Source organism: Lutjanus erythropterus, chromosome 9 (assembly GCF_056507025.1).
Source record: "Lutjanus erythropterus isolate fLutEry1 chromosome 9, fLutEry1.hap2, whole genome shotgun sequence".
NCBI classification, from domain to species: Eukaryota; Metazoa; Chordata; class Actinopteri; order Lutjaniformes; family Lutjanidae; genus Lutjanus; species Lutjanus erythropterus.
The window spans coordinates 3,083,955-3,106,231 of record NC_139325.1 but is presented as its reverse complement, the minus strand read 5'-3'; the positions used below and the strand labels follow the sequence as shown (position 1 = coordinate 3,106,231).

Below are 22,277 nucleotides of genomic sequence, written 5' to 3'. Positions count from 1 at the left end.
TTCATGCTTAGTAGTAAATTGATTCTTGAGAAGCATTTTTAATTTCATGCCCAAATGGCAAGGACGTGTGATGAGAGCCGCCAGGGAGAGTTAAGTTGGATGTGCAGGGGCCTCCACCAGCTCTAGGCTCTCTCATAGGTGTTTAATAATAAAGCCTTGGTTCATCCAGCCCAGCACTTTGACTGAGATTATGTGCTTCCCAGACCAACCCCAGGGCCCTTTAACTTTCATAAAACATAATCCTGGAACACACTTACACCATCCATCACTCTGACGTACGCTGCACACGCAGAGACACATTTTGTGCTTCAGTGACAGGTAAAATTCAAGGCTTTTAGGAAATATTAAATCTACTGAAACACCATTCCACGCCGACACTTTTCTTCACCTGTCTCGTTCAGGACAGTACTGTGTGAATTTTAAATGCAGCAGCGATAGGATTGGTATGGCAGGGGAATGCCAGAGCCAGGGTCTGAACCTCCACAGAGGTGAGAAATATATGATTTGTGAGCAGTTTTAACACTACATCACACCTCTCTCTGCAAGCCCCTTAACGTCCAATTACAGCATTCAAACACCAGTGACAAGAGGCTGTTTCCATCCAAAAGAGTAAGAGGGGAATGTGGTTTTCTTCCCTCCGTGGTACTACGAGTATTTTACCAGAACCTGGGCACCAATCTAACATCTATCTAAAGGCAAAGTAGCCTGTTTTTCTGCGCAGTTCCACTCCCATCAGACACAGCAGTACACAACACTCACATGGTCTTGCCACAGGGGGACTTTTTCCATCCGCTTCAAACAAATACTCGAGTTGTGACTCGACTTCCCCCTGGTTTTACGACAAAGCACCAGTGTTGGTATAAAACAGGTCATTGGGACCTCCCCAGGACCAGTTTGGCGAAGCCGTGCAACCTGCCAACATCCACAGCCGCCCATGAGCACCCCCCACCCCCCCGACCAATAACTCCACTCTCACCCATATGTCGTAAACAGCTTAAAACCCTATTAAAAGCACAAGTACATTTCAGAAACTAAGTAGACATTTATAAAACAATATTTCCTGCCTGTATGACTGCACCGACTGTGTGACCGTATGGATGCAGAAGCTTATAATGTATTCCTGGTGGTGGTCAAACTTCTCCCTGGCTGCAAGTTGTGAACATGCATCCTATAAATGCATCAGTAAAAGACGGTGATTTACTGGGCTGGAAGGGAAGTGATTACGAGTGACTGATGAGAGAGCAAAAGCAACCTCCCTAAAGACTGCACCTGTGTACATTAACATTTACTTAGTGTGTGTGCTGCTGTAAAAATGCCTGAAAGCGTTTTTGTTGTGCGTGTTTGTGCATTTGCATGCATGTGTCCACGCACTAAATGCAACCATACAGCCATCCAAGTCATTAATTCAAACCACAGTGGAGCAGAAATCCATCAATAACACAAGAATCTGTTCAAAAAAACAATGTTATTTTAGTTCAAAGGGCGTGAGGAAAATGAGAGGGGAAAAGAGCAACAAGGTTGGATCCCAGCCAACATGAGGGATATTTTTAGCATTGAGAGAAACATTGGCCTTTTCAGGCTTTTATGTTAATAGCATTTCAGTGACTCATTGGCGGAATAATGATAACACACTGAGGAAATATTGCCCTTTGTGGTTAAATTTAATTAGATTGTCCTCATAGGAGAATCTGAGAAAAGTGCCTCCCTGCCTGCTTTGGAGTAGCTGTCCCAAAGGTCCTTCACAGCCAAAGGTCCTTCTTGTAACAGTGTCAAGATCTGCTCTCATTTTTAAAAGTGGAAAGCCATTTCCTGACTCTCTTTGTAATGCACATACGTCTGGCACATCACAAAGGGAGAGAAAGGCAGGGGAATAAAGAAATTATATGAAATCACACAGGATGAATGTTATTGTTGATGCTGTTGATGTGGGAAAATGACCGGGTCCATTGCATTGTTCATTCCCCATCCAACATCATCACAGAGATGTTTTCAAGAAGGCCTGATTAAACTGACTGGTAGTCTGGATCAACAGCTTTTTACAGCCTTTTGTCCATCTCTCTGTTTCCACTTTACATCTACCTATTTCCATATTTCCCCTGCTTCTTCAACCACCAGTCGCTCCTTCCATTCCACCATTCCTCCATTTCTTCATCTCACTATCCTTTACTTTCTCCACCCATGCTCTGTTAAATCTCTCTGTCCCTTGCTTTCATCCCTCCATCATCCTCCGTGCTCTGTTTCCATCTTTCCGTCTAACCCCAGGTACGGGACGGATGCAGCGGTCACTGGGACCTTTTAAAAATGTCACTTCTGACAGACTGGATGAGACACTCCGCCGCTCTGTTGATTTATCCTTCCAGTGCACTGCGGTAACTTTGTTAACGTCTCTCATCAGCCTATTAACAGCACATGAGCATGGCCAGGAAACAGGTGCTGGGAGAGTTTTACTGTCTATCACCTCACCAGCACGAACTGATCAGCAGTAGGGAATGCAGGCAGTTGCACCGGAGCGTCAGCGCTTTGGGCCTACAAAATTACAACTTCAATAACAAGTAGTGTTAGACAGGAGTTCAGGTTAAAACAGCAGCAAAGGAGAGATACAGGAGAAGAAGTACTGTGCAAAATGGATAGAAATAGCTTAAAATAAGACTGTCAGAGTTGTTTTAAAGCAGTAGTAGTGGTTACATGTATTTACTGTCATGCTGAGATGTATACCAACATTAAGCTCTCAGTAGGCTTCATCAGAACTGCTTGTTAGATAGTCAGATAACGTTGGAACCCCCCTGCCCACACAGCTTTCTGATGTCAAATTAGTAGAGCAACCATTTCTTTAACTTTCTGAAACTGACAATCCAACTTGTTTACAAGTATACAAAGACAGAGCACTGGCCTTTGTATCATATGTCAGCATTACCACTATATTGGACCGGGTAGGACTGGCTTGAAAACAAATACAAGTCAACAGGAGAACTGCACTTTTTCTTGATAAAAAACTATTTCAGTGAGTCATTTTCATTGAAGGGTTCGTGATTTATGTGATGTAAATTCCTATTCCATGTAAATTATAAACCCTTGAATACATCATTGCATCCTGCTCAGTAGTACGTACCGCATACGTCACTTTCCTGCTGCGGGGTAAAAACAAGTGCCATAAAAGTGCCAGGCTAGTCAGTGCATGTATGTCTTTGGCAAACACTTTATCATAGGTTAGTTAATGATGTTACTGAGTAAATGACGTGTGCTGAATGTGCCTGTAGGTCAAAGCAAATAACAGAAGAGTCATAGTGATGACGTAACTTAAGTTTTTACTTTGATAAAATATGGCCCTGGCATAAAACAACTGCTTTTAGAATGGAGTTTGGTTGAACAATCTGTCCTGTTACAAATAAGCAGAGAGTATGTTAACATTAATAATTAATGTTAGGATAGTTTTTATAGGAAGTGAGGCTAAAACCATCCCATTTTCTACTTTTGTCGGTTAAAAGTTCACATATTGAACACAAGTTCGGACAAGATTGTATGTTGTTTGAATTTGTTTTGTTCAACATACTCTAATGTCTGTACATTAAACTGATGGCTAAAGTCAGGAGCTGGTTATCTTAGCTTAGCATAAGACAGAAACAGCACCCACCACCCAACCAGCCACCAGCACCTTTAAAGCTCACCAATCAACACATTATATCTCATTTGTGTAGCCAAAGGTTCAGTAACCTCTGCTATTAAAAGAGCCATCACTTTAGGCTTACTAAAATGAGTATTTATTTATATTTGGATAAATATTCATTTCGATATAATTTTTTTTTTTGTCAAAGCCACAGGGAGCCAATGAAGAGGGGAACAAGAGCTGCGTGTGGCTCTAGAACCGCAGGTTGCTGACTCACAGTGTAGCCGTACAAAACCTGAACATCATGTGGTTTTACTTTTTGTGGCGGGGCACAGTGACTTCCTGGGGTGTTGTTGCCAGGCACCCAGTGTAGAAACTAGGGAGCCGCTGCTGCTGAGGTGTAGTTGGGCAGATTACATTACCTTTGCAAAGTTATGTTAACAACTTCATAGTTGAGAACATTTTCACAGGAATTTGCTCTTGACTGTAAAAATATTATATTTGGCTGCTATGATTTTAGTGAAAAAGATTTAAACAAATTTTTATGAATAAATCTAGTTTTACTTACAAATTTCACATTCACACGTAAATTTACAAAAAGAAAAAAACAATTTTTTGTATCTATGAAGGAAATTGGATAATACATGCTAATGATTTCTTGCTCACAAAACAGTAACAATATCAAAACAATGAATATATTTCAAAAGTAGTTTGTTGATGTTTTTAGTCCTCATATTGTTTTATTTTAGATTTGTGTTGTGTCTATTTTCCTTTTCCTAAACAGTCCTTTGTTTTGAAGTCTCATGGTTGCATCTGTGTAATGATTCTGACATTGTCCTTTGACACTATGTTTGTGTTGACAGATTGAAATGAAGCTTTAATAAAAAGGATTTGGTTACCTTTGGATAAAGCCAGTTATTGATTCTCTCATCCAACTCAAAAAAATACATTTCCAAGAACGTGCAACCAATTTTTTTAAGACTTCATCACCAACATGAACTTCTTCCTTTGGACGTGTTTACAATCAGATTTTATCAATTCTATGATCAATATTAGACCACATCTAATATATATATATATATATATATATATATATAAAAAAACCATGAATTGTCATCACACACTGTGTGACAGTATGTGCTACAACACAATGAAAAAATTGGCAGTGCCATATCCTCCAAATGAAATAAATATAGAATTATTATCCACAATAGTAGGAAAGGTTCCACATAAAAAATCTTGGATTCATAGTTGATTTTAACTGAGCTGAAGCCAGTAAAGTGAGGTGCCAGTCAGTCAGCGTTCAGTGAGAAAAGAGGCAAAACAGCCATGATGCAATGTGTGGAGGGCAATAAGGCATAAGGCACCTTTTAAAAAGCACCACAGCCCTCACACCAGTGGAGCAGCTGAATCCAGAGAATCCCCGCCCGGCAACAAAAAGGTCACGCCTGTCACAGCTGAGCCGTGAAGAGCTTCAGAACATGCTCTGGGAAAATACCTTTTTCATGACGAGCATATATAACAATGCAAAAATGCAGTGACCTTACAGCACGAAGAACATGCTCGAGACAGTTTGATATGACCCTGTCTGCCTATATTGTAGCTGCGGAGGAAGCGGAGCCCGGAGCCTGCAGGATACCGCTCACCTACCCCGGCTCTCCTGCTGGCTTTTTACACATAGATCCTCTCCAATACCACTACGTACACACACACACGTATATACACAGTTGTTATAGGCTGAGAAGTGATATGGTTTGCACTAATCCGCTTCCCTATCTTTCCATCTTCTCATTTTTCCATGTTTCTATTAAAATCTATCCATCCATCCAACGGCATAAGGAAGTTACAACAGGCCAAAGTGCATGCTGTTATGAGAGGCCCCGGTACACGCTAGTTACTAGTTATGAAGCACACACACACACCAATAGGCTTGTATATAATTTACCAACAATGTGTTGGATTTTACAGTCAAATGAGGTAGTCGACTGAGTTATGACCGATTTTATGCCTGAACTAGCTACCGTATATCATATCAGCAACATCAACATGCATTACTAATCCGTTTATGACAAAAATGCCAAAGAAAATAAGAAATTATTCAGTTAATTCGATAGTTTTTTAATAAGTTGTTGTAGTTTTTATAGTTTAGTTGTAGAAAATGCATATCGTTTGCTTATAGATTTCTAGTGATCACTTTAATAAAAAAAAAACAATAATAATAATTTGCAGTCAATATATAAGAGAACTATACCCAAGAGGCAATGAGCACAGAAAGCCAAAACAGTGACACCAAACAAAAGTAAGACAAAAGCAAAACACACAAACACATAGCAGAAATGAAACAGAACAATAAAAGGGATAAGGGCAATAAGAACAAGAAAAGAAATATGTCAATTAAAATACACAGAAAAAATATATACAAAGAATATATTGATAAAAAAAAGAGTAAAGATTAAAAAGGAAAAAAAATATGATGGAGCTGGTTTTGCTTTTTTTTTAGGCATGTGGCACCATTTTACATCTACAGTTACATGAGTTCTCTACTCAACACATCATCGGAGGGCCTGCTCCCTCTCTGGGCTCCCTCCACACCCCACGGGGCCCCGGTGCATCTGCACCGCCTGCACTGTATCTATATAATTACGCCCCTGCATCCGTCCAATCCAGCCCAAAGTTTCTGGCTCCTGCTCTCTCCTGTCTTTCCATCATTTCAGCCTGCCAACAGACACCAAACAGAAACAGCGAACAATTTTAGTTTAGTTTATTTATTTAGATAATTTGGTTCACACACGCATAAATACAAAAAAAACCAAATGACAGAAATTTAAAAGTATCTGTGAGGGTGTGGTAGAAATCTGTAATGGCTTATACGAAAACCACACCCAAAATACAAAAGATACAAAATCACCAGTACAGTTTTAATATTAGTGTTGACAATTACACCTATAAAATGTGTAGTTAAAAATATAATCTACAATGGTTAAATTACAAAGAATACAAATAAATCAGAGTAGTTGCCACATTAACAGTATGAGCAACAGTGGTCATATTTTTAGAGGAATCAATTAAATGTACATTTTCATGCCAAAGGATCTGATATTGATGTGATATTTGATAGAAAATAACCGTTTTGATTTTAGTACAGCTCTTCTTATAGCACGAGGCCTTTGTTTACAGTCTCTAGTCTTCAAATCCCAGCTCCCTGTAGATTTAACCACATATTAACAACAATATAACCCAAATAAAAGTGTTATTTGAGGGTGAAATTAACTCTAATGAATGTGGATGTAGATAAAAACTGACACAGTGTTGATTTTTAGTCTAGTGGGCCATCAGTTAAACCAGCTGATGAATCAACAGAGATCAGATGTCTGATGAGGCATTTTTCGAGGCACTTTTATGATCATACACAGATCCCTCTCTTTGCTCCCTCTCTTCTTCACTCTGCTCCCCATCAGACCAGACAACAAGTAACTGAAGATGTCATGTTAATGGCAGGGAGCTCTACAGAAGCGCCTGGCCGTGCAGCACAGACAAACCGGAGGAAGCTATTTGCTGACAAATGGGATTTGGTGCTGGGCTTGAGCAGCATTAACTGGTGGGTTTTATTGGTTGAAGGAGCACGATATCATGGCGGTTTTCTTCTCTATGCCTCTCTGGCAAAGTGGATGACGTTGCAGGGAGCAAAGGCATTTGGTCACGCAAAGGTGCCGAGCGCTGTTAAACAGATGGCAGGAGACCAGTGAAGAGAGAGTGGCAATGGACAGCAGATGGAGAAGAGATCATGAAGGAGACCAGAGGAATGCAGTGTATATACCCGACACGCTGCCAGGGCCCTGTTCCTGCTCACACAAACACTTGATGAGTCTATCTGCTAGTTTGTCCTCATGCATAAAGGTCTGGGTGAAATTTAAAACATTATGCATTTCCAAAAAGATGAATGAAAGAAAATAGGATAGAACACAACAAATATTTATGACCTGATAGAACACATAGGTTGGCATTAAGTGTATACCTGCAGAGTTGTGTGATCATGTCTCACTCTGAACATTTATCCCTGTTCAAAAACTGTCAATAATGCACTCATCACTTAAAAATAAAGCCCATGATGATACATCATGACCTGTTTCTGCAATAGTAATTTAAGGGTGAACCAATAGGGGGCAGTCTTGTACAATAAAGCAGAGGGACAGAGCATGTGGCTGTCACAGCTCAGCTACAGCTTGCACTGCACTGTCCAGGAAAGAGAGGTTCTGCAGAATATCATCGTCATCTGGTTTCTCGAATCAGTTTGAGACAGTGTCTTAATTCGTTGGACCATGTGTCCAATTTAAACCAGAGGAAGTATGAGTTCCTTTAATTATTTACACTTGATGGATGTGTGTTTTTTAATCATTTAATTTTCATTATTTCTTTGTCAGATTCAGACTAACAGTGTGACATCAGTGTCACGTTGCCAACAGCGGCTTTCAGTGATATCATCTAAATCTGGAACTTCAAAAAAGATCTCACCATGCTGAATGAGTTCAGTCTGCTGTCATATTTGGTGGGAGACTGCTTGTCCAGCAATGGAAGTGAGCTCACGCACCATCAGTCACAGACTGGCACAATCTGCCTGCTCGGGAGGCAACATGTGCCCAAGTATCCTTCTGTATGCTGAGCAGGACAGAACGGCATTATTTGAAATGGGATAGATTTCTTCACTACATTAATGAACCTTATAAATCTTACAGCGTCCTGGACTGCAAACTTTTTGGGGTCATTTATTTGATTTTCTTGCCGAGGCTTTTGATACTAAGCTTCCCCCTGCCCCTCTAACTGCATTATTTGGGGTGGTTGAGCCAGGTAGAGTGAGGGACAGGTATGAAGCCCAGGCCATATCTTTGTCTACACTGCTGCACAGAAAATTGTTGTTACAATTCTGGAAATCTGAGAAGCCCCCAACATTAGGAAATGTGTTACATTTAAAGAAAATTAGATTCACTATGTCAAACTGAGCAGGACTCCGAGAGAATCTGGCAACCTGTCATTAGTCTGAAAGAAAAACCTTAAAAGAACGAACAATGGTCCGACTGGTTCACTGGCTCAGGGTGTTGTAGGTCAATAAGCTGCAACTTAAGAGATAAATTATGTGCAACTTCCTTTTTGTTGTTGTCGTTGTTGTTTTCTTATGTATTTTATATACCAGTTTTCAAAATCAATAAACAGATGTTAAAAAAATTATCCTTATAGAAATAAACCCATAGCTTAGCTCACTTTTGTGTGCACATGCCATGCATCTGCTTTCTCATTCCCAATCACAGCATAGCCTCTTTTCTACTTTTATTTTAATTCTATTTCCCTTTTCCATTAGTTCTTTAAAGGCATCTGTATCAAGTAGTATATGTATGTAGTCATATTCTCATTGTTTTATTTGTTTATTTTCCTGTATCTTTCTAACATTCAATAAAATGCCAATCATAAAAAATTAATAAAGTTAGTTTTAGTAGCTCATATTTATTAAAATCATATTTAGTAGTTTTACAGTGTTCCATTTTCAGAGCATAAAATCATCCCACAGATGACACAGATGAATGACAAGTTCTGATAAGTCTATTTATGTATTTTATTCATTCAAAAAACGTAAGAAAAAAGTAAAAATTATTTAGTCTGTCAAACTTGCAGAGGAGCTGGTGATAAAAAAAAAGGATAGCAGCCACCACAAGACAGCTAATAAACCTAAAACCAAACTAATGCTATAAAAAAAATTACCTATTAACAAAATATAAACTGTAATAGATTAATAATGTTATTTTAATAGCAGATATGTTATCATATGCCCAATGTAGGTGTTTCCTATTCTTCTGTTTTCCTTATAATTGTAAATAATTTGCTCTATAATAATTTAACCTTAATCACAGATCCCAGAGGTATTTTTTTATGTCACACCTCACAGGCATTTTATTTTATAAATCAATTTTTCATGACTTTGTCAATCAGTTTTTCATGAATTACTTCATATTGTGTTCTGTTCTAATTAGTGCTTTTAAATATACATATTTATTGAGGTCCTACAGGGGACCCCAGTCAAAAACATACAATTCTGCCTATGCAGACTGAACTATTTATTGATCGAGTTCACAACTGCCATGGATCCTAATTTAAAATGTATTTTTTCATCGGATGACTTTAATAACATAACAAATAATGTTAGAGAAATAAATTAACATTTTGCTATGATTGTTTCTATTCATGGGGTCTAATATGTTGGTTAAATTAGTTAATGTCTGTTAAAAAATTGTTTGAAAGCAAAAAAACTTGTTCCACATTAATTTAAAACAGAAACAGACTTAGAGTAAAAAACACGCTATGTTATTCACTCTCAAACAACAACAACAACATCAACCCATGAGACAAGTGAGGCATAAACCCCCCTTTTCCTTGAAGTGCACCGTTTCAGGTAAAACACTGTGATGTGGAGGAAAATATGACTGCTGGGGTCTCTGAATGAAAAACACCCATCCTGAGAGCTGCTGCTGCTGCTGCTGGGACAGGATGAGTGAGAGTGTAGGTGGGGATGTGGGGGCTTTGAAACCGCAGGTGGGTAAGAATGACAGGTTTACCACCCCCCTCCTCTCTCTCTCTCTCTCTCTCTCTCTCTCTCTCTCTCTCTCTCTCTGCTCATATAGTATGGACCTGACATCCTGTCTGCCAGCAGACACAGCAACACAGAGACACAAACAGAGCCAGACAGACTCCAGAGCAGGACGGCAGCTCCCATTTTCTATCAAGGACCTTAGAACAGAGGTAAGAAGCAAGGTGACACCATATGACAGGGTATATAAAGGTCACAATGCATATGTTGGAGCTGAATATTATATTATCATAACTACAGAAGATGTGACACTGGATGTCTAAATTAATAGCACAGAGGAAACATTTTACACTTATTCATTTGAGGAAAGAAATAGGTTCTAAATGAATGTCAGTTTTTCATTTAATTTAACTTTATTTCTGATCCTAATACAAACTTTTATTATGAAAGCATCACAAATATTGTGAGGAAATGATTTTGCTCCAATATCACTTAAGAAAAAGGCCTGGCATCTAAAAATAAGTATTTTGAAACCTCAGTAGACCAGACCACATGCTATATCCCCCCTTTTTATATCAACACCAGAAATATTCTGAGCCCAAAGTCAGTTTCTGTATCTGAATCTTTTGTGCAAACCCGTGAGATCTCTCTGCTTCTTTATGAATAATCTGTACTAGTCTTCTCCTCTGTCACTCAGTGTTATTGGAAGAGGAGTGTCGGCCATTACAGGCTTGGCAGCTGCACTGAGCTGCAACACTGATACTCTGTGGGAGTCAGATTATCATAGAGAATGATGATGGCGGCTGCAGGGGACTCAGGGCAGGGCCAAAGGGCAAGGCACTAACTCTCTGGCTCTGACATTAACCCAACTATAAAGAAAACAGTAATCCTATCGCACACATTGGTGTGACAGTAAAATAAAAACTGTAAACTGGAGGCCACATACAAAATGTTCTGGAGCATTACAAACAGATCAAACTTCCACAGTGTTTTCAGCTCACTATAAACTTATTATAGAGCCATCAGATTTTTTTTATGTGTGTGACTGTGACATTAGAGCAAAATAAGAGTAAGAAGAAATAAAAGTGCAATAACAAATACACTCACCATTAAGCACCATTGTTATAGCTCTCTGTCGGGACGGTAATAACAGGCTAATAACGACATCATAAAATGCAGAAAATTAAGAATTAATTCGACCATAAAATGCACCACAGAAATATGAGTCCACACTGTGTAAAACACATTAAAAATAATCATGGATGTAATAGAAATAAGGCTTCAGGGTTTCGCAGCAGATTTAAATTTCAAATTAAAGGGAAAAGCGCGTTTTTTTCTCCTAGAAAATATTTTAAATATTCAGTACGATTTTAATGATTTTTGACTGTACAGATAAATTTAATTATTGGTGATTGTAGTGTGCTACAGACCAGCCCGAGATACATTTAACAACGTGCTGTTTGTTTCAATGGCCCTTTTCCAAGCAACAAATAAATAAATAAATAAATAAATAAACACAACTTACACTGTTAGAAATTTTCACAGCGTAAAAGATACGTTGATCAAATGCCATCACCTTTAATGTCAGAACGTGGGGGTTTGTGTGTCTTCTAATCTGTGTGCAATGGTTCAGTGTTTTGACAGTGAAGATGGAGGCCTGGGTGATATGAAACCGAACGAAAACCACAAGCATGTTGTGTACAGAAAATGTTCTGCAGCTCGAAGAAAACGAAAATTAGATTCCTCTAAACGTCTTAGACATGTAGTGTACTTTGATTTTTTTTTTTTTTTTTTTTTAAATGTCTCATGTAATGAGGTGAGAGCTCTCTGGCTCTGGCACTGATTATTAACTCTGGTTTAAAGACTAACATTAACAGGTCAGAGGCTCTAATAATCCGTTGAAGCAATTAAATCTATTTAAGCTCTTATTGTTTTTCATCTTGTAGGATAAATAACCTGTTTTATTCATTATTTTAAATTGATGAATTTCCCACTATTATTCAGCCATTTTTATTAAAGTATTTTTTTCTCGGCGATGTCGACAGAAAATATGAAGTTTCTCTAACAGAGTTTCTGTCAGACCCGCAAACACTCGAGTGGAGGAAACACAGCTTGTTGTTTTGTGAAAGTGCCAATAGGCGGCGCTGCAGACTTGCATTCTGTACAGCAACCCTCTCCAGTAAAGACAAGATCTGCAGCAACTGCAACGCTGTCAGTCCTGCTACACTGCGCAGTGTAAACTACACATTCACGTTTTTAAAATGAAGTTTTTCTCGAGTTGTAAAATTATAAGATAATTAAAGGGGGGAAGGCATGATAAGATCATTTAATTAATTGCTTTTTGACATATCATTAAGAAAAATATCACAGACCTATTAATCTTGATTTAAATACCAAGTCATTTTTATTTAAATTCATATTCAGTTAACTTTTCAGTGAGTTGCGGTGTGGTAAAAAAAAAAAATTTCAACAAATTAAACAGTTTTAATAACAGCCTGTTGAAGTGCAGCCTGCTGCTGTGCGTGAAGTTACTCAGTGTGTGTGTGTCTGTGTGTGTGTGTGTGTGTGTGTGTGTGTGTGTGTGTGTGTGTGTGTGTGTGTGTGTGTGTGTGTGTGCAGCACGAATAGACGCACTTTAACTTTTGATTTAGTTTGTCAAAAATCTTAACGACTCTGCATCAGAACCAACCCGCAGTGTCATTAAAGAGCAGTCTGAGCTGTGGGCCACTCTGTAACTTCTCCTAAACTCAGTAAAAAAAAACAACGTTTGGAAAATAGTCAGTGTGTAAGAATGATATTTCATTTTTTCAGTCTTCTGATTTAGGCTTCCTGATATCAACAGATACTGAATAGTCTCGGCATATTAAAGGCTATTTTATTTCACAAAAAACATCAAATGTAATAAAATGTCAGTTCATTTTTGGAAACGTGTGATGACTTGTGATAATAATACTATTTAATTGTTAATAAATCAGGAATAATCTGCCCAGGCGGCCCATGTGACATTTTCATGACCTTGTAATTAGCCAATTTAATTTAAATGTTTTCATAGAATTTAATGAGAAAAATCAAACTGTACAGACGGATTAAAAGCAGTTCATTGTCTGAAAAAACACAAGTGGCGTTCACTGTTTACTTTCTATTTGTTTGCTCTGCTGCTGATCTCAGGATGTTGATTTTTTTCTGTCACAAAGCTCATAATTTTTTTTTTTTACTCTTACCACAAAGAAATAAAACCATTTAATGTGGTGGTTCTCGCATGTGCCCTCCATTTGCGCAAATGGGGTCTATGGTTTCAAAAAAAAAAGTCTTGTAAGCTGCTCAAGTATCCAAAAGCACGTTTTCAAAAGCGTGGAGGAACTGGAGGAAAAAACGCGCAGGGTTTCCTCCTGCGCTTCCAGTCATGTCTCCAAAAGAAGGTATCAGCCTTGGCTATATGGTACATGAGAGGTGTGAGCTGAACACGCTTCTCTACTATGGTCCGGAGCCCTAGTTGCTATCCAAACACAAATAAACAGAGGAGGAACATTGGAGTTAATGATAGAGGAGGGGGGTGGAGGCGTGTCGGAGGGCGGGCTGAGCTTCGGAGCCCCGGAGCCCTGAAAAGTGAACGACCGGTGCGCGTTACGCACACTTCCAGCCCCAGCTCCGGACAGGACTCCCACGCTGCTGCTGTCTCTCCTCCAAACTTCTTCGCCTCTTTCCACAACTTTTCACAATTTGTCACATCTGTGCAGCAAAGGTCCGAGACAGCAGAGCTGACTGCATGGCTACATGAGAGTTTCATGGACTTGGAACTTGGAAAACTTTTAGCGGCGCTTTATTGGAGCTCGTCGCCTCTATAGTTACTGTGGATTACTGACATACCGCAGGACCTTTGGCAGCTATTTATTGGGGTAAGATTCTGTTTGACAGGGTAGATATATGTCAGTCTTCTGCAGAGAGGGAACCAAACTCACTCTACTCACTTGTTAGAACTTTGTCTAAAGGGAAAGATTTAACTTTTACTGTTTGCGCTCCAAACCAAAACGAACGAACCAAACCAAACTTTTCATGAACAAAATTTATATCAAATGTTGTTTCCAGAAGTGATTGTTGCTTCGTGATGATCACCAGCTTGAGGTCATAGTTCGCCCACGTTTTGACATCACTGGTCTGTGTCCACTGCGCGTAACACTGCTCAAACAAGCAGTGGCCTTTGCTTCTGTAAAGACTCATTGTCACGAATTAAAATCCTCCTGCCAAAAAGAGAAGAAACTGAGAGGGATTCAAAGAACACGACAAGGCACTGAGGCTGCTGTCAAAGTGTAAATGAAGTCCAAAGGTTGTTGAGAGAAGAACAGGTTGAACAAAGTTGTACATACACTATGGGGCAGAGAACAGCAAGTGCCTGCCTGCATGCTGACTTCTGTTGCACCTGTGCAAAATTACATTTAACCCTTTATCCACTCTGTGAAAGGGAAAAGTAGGATCAAATATCTTTGAAACAAATGTAACGAGCTGACCGAAACAAGCGAGCAGCCCTGCGGCTGCCATGTCCGCAGGACTTACACTCTGCAAGCCCTCTCCAAGTGGGAATAATGCCTCAATCTCCAGAAAGTTTCAGCTTCGCCTGGTTTGTGGCATATTATATTAAAATATGATTTAGTCTGATCTGTCAAAAACATCTCTAAGAAAAAATATTTAACTATCCAAATAAAGAGAAAACTAAACTTAAAAAAAATCATTGTAAATGTAAAGGTCAGCTCTTCGTTGCACCGCTGGCTTACTGCCAGTCCCGCTTTCACCAGCCGGAGTCTTGAACTAACACGGTGGGAAAACATAAAGTTGTCATCCCCACAAACATGGAACCAGGCCCTTTAATTTTTTTGCACTGTCAGCTCACCTTATTTGTCCCTCACTGTGGAGAAAGGTGGCTGCTGCTTTTAATTAACGCAACATATTGTTCTGTGAAAAAATAGGTTAAAATGTCCAGAGGTTATTTCTTTCACTACCATGTTCTCTTTCTTGCCCAGTGGGCAACAAAGACCTTATACAAAAACATACAGCATGAAATAAACAGAATTATATAGACATAAAAGCAAAATATTAGGCCCATAAAATTAAATGGCTACTGTCCGCAACCTTAAAAATTAAAAGCACATGCATTTCCAGCAAAGATTAAAGCAGCTTTCTTGTGGATGATAGCCAGCGTTTTTCTGTTTTGCTCTGAGTCATGCTCGTGGAATGAATAACATATTTGATGTGTGCTTGCAAAATTTCAAACTTCTACAAATCCACACACTGCGCAGAGCACTTGTTTTGCGTTGTGAAACAGCAATTACAACCGTCAAAAACAACAACACGTCTTCACTAATTACCTCGTGTGAGATTTAGTGCTTTATTCAGGCTGATCTGGATATGTAATTTACTGTGTTAATCGATGCCACATGAGTCGTTTTGCGCTCACTTAATTTAATTACACTTCCGATGAGTGATTTGTCTTACAGTTATTTTGAAGAGCATCTCCGTTTTTCGGGAATGAACGTTGTTTTTTTTGTCAGTGCGTAAATGACATGTTTATATTTTCTCTGTGGTTTTGCTTGTGACTAACAGGATTTTTACTGATCACTTTCAGAACAGGACAACATTTTTTCATATTTAGAAAATGTTTAATTTATTCACCCAATCAGCTCCAACGCCTTGTGCAAGTCGTTAAAATTAATTTACGCCCCAATCTGAGCAGAAATGAACCATCTTTGATTCCTTGGGGAAGAATATAATTCACATAATTTTCCTGAGATAAATGATATCATGTTAGATTAGATCAGAATAAAAGATGTGTGTAAAAGTCAAGTAAAAGTAAAAATAATAATGTAGAGCCCAGCAGGTGTTTTTTACTGTCTCGTGATCACTAAGTGAAGGTTTGCCTTTGTTACCACATAATTACCGCCTCTGAGGCTCTAATGTTGCATTTACACACAGCACTCATCATTGTGTATTTTTTATTTTCCCCAGGGTTTTCACCGTGTCTTCTGCAGAGGTCTGAGCCGACATGGGGAGCAAAGCCCTGCACGCTCCGATCCCCCTGCACCCGGCCCTCCAGCTGACAAACTACTCCTTCCTGCAGGCCGTCAACACTTTCCCTGCTGACCAGCTGCAGGGGCTGTACGGCCTCAGCGCGGTGCAGACCATGCACATGAACCACTGGACTCTTGGTTACCCGCACATCCAAGGACTGAGGTCGACGATCACAGAGATGGCAGCCGCCCAAGGGCTGGTGGACCCTCGGATTCCCTTCCCAGCATTACCCTTCACCGCCGCGGCGCAGCTCTTCCACCCGAAACAAGCAGGCGTTGCGCACGGCGTCCCCTCGCTGCACAAGGACAGGCCGAGGTTTGACTTCGCCAACCTGGCCCTCGCTGCCACTCAGGAGGACCCGCCGAAAGCTGCGGATCTGTCCAAGTTGGGACTAGGGGGGACCATCTCCGAGCTGAGCAAGCTGTCCCCGGACAGAAAGCCCACCCGGGGCAGGCTCCCCTCCAAGACTAAAAAGGAATTTATTTGCAAGTTCTGCGGCAGGCATTTCACCAAGTCCTACAACCTCCTCATCCACGAGAGGACCCACACAGACGAGCGGCCCTATACCTGTGATATTTGCCACAAGGCTTTCAGAAGACAGGACCATCTCAGAGACCACAGGTAAGACAGATTCCTAACGCATACTGTAAAAATGACTCACTGGGTAAGGAGGGGGGGTCTGACTGTTTCATTCCCAGCAGCATTCTTCTGAGCTTGCTCGTGATTCAAATCACACGTGTGTATTTCTCTAAATGCTATATTCAGGACTTGCAATTAAAAATATATATATTCTTTATTTAACATACATCCAGGCCTGTTCCCAGAGTTTTCTCCATGAGGGCGCTAAAGCACTTTTACGCATAAAGTTGGCCGCTCATGTGTTGCACAGTAGAGCTTTTTCGCCCTGTGACTCTGGGGTTTGTAACAGCTACAAGCAAAGCCATGCATGAGCAGACATCTGATTAAGTGTTATTTCTGTTTTACAGATACATCCACTCCAAGGAAAAACCATTCAAATGTCAAGAATGTGGGAAGGGATTCTGTCAGTCTCGAACTCTAGCCGTCCATAAAACCTTACACATGCAGGTAAGCTGAAAATATTAACAGTCACCTTGATTTTATCCTCACTACACCATATGATCATAGATGACCTGTTATGTACGGTCTACTGCATGCATGGGGATATTAATAAATCTCACAAAACCAATGCGTTTGGCCAATTACCAAATTAAAATAAAAATGTAAGTGAGATATACACATAACAGAAATATTAAGAATATTGTGTAAATATGTGAGTTAAAGCTGACACAATAGCAGATTTATTTAGATGATTGAAAGACACAATTGATAGACGTTCTATACAATTAAAGGGAATAATCCTTTGCTTGCTTTAAATCTAAACAGGAGTCTCCCCACAAATGCCCCACATGCGGAAGAACCTTTAATCAAAGAAGTAACCTGAAAACTCACCTTCTCACCCATACAGACATCAAGCCCTACAGCTGTGGCCGCTGCGGAAAGGTGTTTCGGCGCAACTGTGACTTGCGACGGCACAGTTTGACGCACAGCCCACATCAGGACTACTAGCCTGGACAGACTAACAAAATAACAAAGGACAAAAACGCAGGAAGACAAGTCAGCGACTTTTTCCTTTTTGTTCAAAGACAATCTCCAAACCAGGACACGTTTACTGCAGCACATTTTTTAGAGATTTGGGATTTGGTTGCACCTCAAGTGGGACAGCAGCGGGAGCCACGTCCAGCTTTCACACCACCTGTAAATATCAAGACCATGTACATAATGTTGTTTTTTTTATTTTCTTTTCTGACCCTGAAATGATAAAGTTGTCAAAAAACAGTCATAAGTTTAAAGTATGTTAAATTGTATTTTAGAAATAAATATTTCCATTATACGTTTGCATTTTCTCTGTCTTTATTTTACTCCAGCCTGCATTCAAACACGGGACACAATGTCAAAGCCAAAAAGTAATATTTAGATGAAACCATTTCCCATGGCCGTCAGATTTATAGTCTATATGTTTACAGCCAGCAGCCAGTGAGAGCTTAGTGTGGCTTTTTATAGTGGAGCAGCAGATATCAGTTAGCAGCATGAAATGTCTTTCAGGACAAGTCATTAAAATGTTAAATCTGTGTATTTGAATAATAAGTGATTATGTACAGTAAACAATCTGATTTTTTTTTTTCAATAAAACATATAAGCATACAATGTTCTTAATACATAATTGTGTGTCATCCGATCAAACTTATTGAGCTCCCTTATTATCTTCGAGATCAAGCCCATACAGAGGCTGATTAGTATTATATTAGCCACCATAATATCACGTGTCTTTATCTGTATCACCTCTGATATCATAATTGACCTGCAACGCGGCGGAAGGAGTCACCAGCGCAAAGAAAACCATTAAATCCAACGAGATGAGACGTGGCCGATACTGTCTATACAGATTGTTTTAGTTGTGAAATGATCAAGGTTCATTAAGCCATCACTTACACAACAAACAAAAATAAAATCAAATAAAATTACTTTATTTTTTGAGGCCCTGGTTTGTTATCGGCCTATCTCAACTACATCAACCAGCTTTGATTGAGCATATTCATAATTTATAACAACGTCAACTGAGGAGGTTTAGCACAACTGGATTTTACTATTTTAATTTGGGCACTTTGAGCCTTAATTTGAAATGGTTTATTTAAGCAAAGATAATTATGATAATACAGTATATTATAAGAAGCAGGTTGATGACGGGGTAAGAGTGAGCGCTTTGGGCGTCATACGTAAACACACATGTTGAGATAGATGTGTGTAAATAAATGCATACAGAAATTCCCAGATTTGGATTTCATCCAACTAACCTTTGATCAGCCACTGAATGGATCACATTGAATATTAATCATCAGAGCTATGGCCTGTGACAGAATGAGTTGATACACAATCATTTTCATTATTATTATTTTTATTGTTATTATTATTTTTATTCGGTGAATACAAAGTGAGACGCACCCCCTCTGCCTTCCACCTCATCTCTCTGTGTTACTTGGCCTTCAGGCCTGTTGTTTCATGATTTCACCAGCCGTTACTGGCTGCTGAGGACTCGTTTAAAAACCTGATTTTCACCTGACAGTGCAATTAATTGCCTGAACAAATAGCATTTATATTTAATGGGCTCGAAAATATGGTCTGGAACAAGTGGCTACAATAACAACAGAAGATTTAAAACGGCGCTCATTGCTGCTGAAAGGCCATTAACTATCAGGCCCAGTTTTTTACGCACTGCAGGCTTTTTCCTAATTATTTTCTAAATGGAAAAGCAACAACGAGCGAGCTCATATTAACAAAAAAACAACTGAGCTTCTTAATAGCTAATCATACATAAAATCATGCTTAATCACCAAAAATGAAAACCTGCAAACGATGCAAATATGAAAAGATGAATGATGCACACACAATAATAATGATAATATACTAGAAATAATAATAACAATGACGACAAAAAAACATGTATTTATTTATTTATTTATTTATTTATTTCATTTGCAATTAATTGCTTGAGAAAGTTACTCCAAAAAGTTTTATTTAAATCTGTGTAATCGTGTGATGAGGTGATTTGGTTATTATAGTTAAACAAACTCTAATCAGATTAAATAAACGAAACAATTCTGATATGACCTCACAGTTTAATGCGGAGGCAACAAATAAGTCTTTGGCTGTAGGTTAATTGATGTGCAGGTATGTCACTTATAGTCAAAATATATAATTTGAAACGAAAATGCATTTTCAACATTTTTTAGTTCCCTTACATGTGAACAAAACTGTGGTATTTTTAGACAAGTTCAAGTCTTTTAACTTTTCTAAATGTGTTTTTATTTGAGATCTTGGCCGATGGAAAACCGGATATTGATCAGCAAGATTTTTAACTCAAATTTATCGGTTAGCTTTAATAGAAATATTGTCCTGGAGGGGAAAAACACAAATGTTATCTTTTTTCTTTCTTTCTTTCTTTCTTTCTTTCTTTCTTTCTTTCTTTCTTTCTATCTTTTTTTTTTTACAAGCATCACGTCTACACAGAGAAATAGTAGAACTGACTTTTTTAAAAGGTACACTCATCACTGGCTTTGAAGAAGCGCATTTTACAATCATGCCAGACTGGACATAATGACCTAAATTATGTATAATTAAATGGATTAAACAGTGTTGCCAGCGCGCGCAAAACTACATATCAAGTACTTTCTTCGTTACTGTAAATCACCTCTCGGCCTGAACTGACCTCAGAATAAAGACAGAACGCTCGCACATTTGGCAAAGAGTGGACGGTCACATGTTGAACTTCATCGGTGACCGGCCGGCCTGTGTGGACTGTGTACTCAGGAAGCTCTACAGCTGACAGGGGAGAGGCGTCACTGACTGCAGGCCACAGAGCTCCACTGCTCTGATGATATGATCTCCATATGACCCTCAACGGCCTGTGACACACATCAACTTTTTTTTTTTTTTTTATTTCAGCCACACTGCCTTAACCTGAAAATCCCCTGAAAACTCTATAACATTTGTTTGACATTCTGACATGAAATAAACGCACAGCTCTTTCCGGTTTACCAAAGTATACAATAATTTGGATTTATTTAGTTTTGGATGTTGTGCCTTATTTATGTCATGTCGTTAAAAAACGCCTCAGAGGAGCAGTTGACACCTGCAGACACACAAGTCTTGAGAGAAAGAGATTTGACACCACTGGCCCCAGAAAATACCGGTGTGTCCAAGTTTGACTGCGAAGAGTACATAGACCATTACCCTGTTTTTCACCCCGATATTATATCTGTCTGATAAGCCTGTTTTGATGATTCCAAGGTCAGCCGTGGTCTGAAACAACAAAAGAAGGCAAAAAAGAGAGAAAAATTATTTCTATTTTAATAGTTTGTTTTACTTCAGCATTCTTTGTCCATGTTATTTGTCATTGCATTTTGATTTGCTGTAGCCCAGTGGACTAGAATACACAGTGTGCTTTGCCTTTGGGGAACACTTGTAAACTGACAGGACGCCAGGGGCCGCTTAATAAATAAACATTGAATGATGTTATTTATCAGGAGAAAAAAAAAAACATTAAAATGCCCATAACTCCTCTTTCTTTTGAACCTTATCTTTATCTTCAGAATAACTGACATATTAAATTGAATTTATTAACTATCATTCAGTAAGAGCGACTGCACTTAAATTTCAATGAGCCTTCAGCTGTATATCTTAACATTATAATGACACTTTATCCCTCAGGTCTATTTAAGAATGGACGAACCCCCCATGGATAAGTTTAGAAACATCACAAGTCACATGTGTGACCGAAATGCAAAGATCCTTCCACTAGCCTGCAATAGGCAATAGTCTCTGTATCTGAAGAGAATCTCTGTCCTTAGAATAAAATCTGATTTGTGATGTGCATGTAGAACATATGCCTTTGTTTTAAAGTATTAAAAAAAGTTACCTACACACTGACATTACTCAGAAGCTGCTCATTGTGAAGTGTATCCTCAAAGCTCTGCAAAGGTGAGCTGATACAGCCATATAAGGGTTGGAGGCGTGCGAGAGGAATTACGAAAACTACGTTAACATTACGCCATGATGCCTTAAATGCTCCTCGTAAATTCTTATTGACACAGTGAGGCCGGTGGTGTGACCACAAGCACATTTTGATTAGAAATATTGATAAAAGTGATATCGAAACACAAACTACGTGCTGGAATTTATTTATTTATTTATAAATCAACTGGCACTCTAAGGCACCTGATGCGGCAGTAGATATCCGAAAAAGGAAGAGACAATATATATCAAGCACTTGCTTGGCGTACTTATTGATTTCTTTTTAGTGGTCCCAAAATTAGGTCCTCTGAATATAACATTTCTCCCGGTCCTCTGTAACAGGAAATGTCGAGTCTCTCTCTCTTGCTACTGTTTTGGGTTGTACATGAGCGCTGAACACTGAAGTGCATATTTCCTACAGGAATTAAAGGCAACACCAGGCATGCGGAA

At 39.1% G+C, this 22,277-nt stretch overlaps 1 protein-coding gene across 2 annotated transcripts; it reads left to right on the top strand.

Moving 5' to 3' along the window:
* The first annotated feature begins 13,799 nt into the window (after nucleotides 1-13,799).
* Nucleotides 13,800-18,150, top strand: osr2 (odd-skipped related transciption factor 2). Of its 2 annotated transcripts, none has more exons than XM_084725933.1 (4): nucleotides 13,800-14,074; nucleotides 16,176-16,859; nucleotides 17,225-17,324; nucleotides 17,643-18,150. In XM_084725933.1, exons 2-4 carry the CDS (start codon nucleotides 16,213-16,215, stop codon nucleotides 17,823-17,825), a joined length of 930 nt encoding a protein of 309 aa, XP_084582059.1. In that variant the 5' UTR covers nucleotides 13,800-14,074; nucleotides 16,176-16,212; the 3' UTR covers nucleotides 17,826-18,150. The 2 variants fall into 2 exon arrangements, with proteins under 2 accessions (XP_084582059.1, XP_084582061.1); XM_084725935.1 differs by having other exon boundaries at nucleotides 13,801-14,074; nucleotides 17,725-18,150.
* The last annotated feature ends 4,127 nt before the right edge of the window (nucleotides 18,151-22,277 follow it).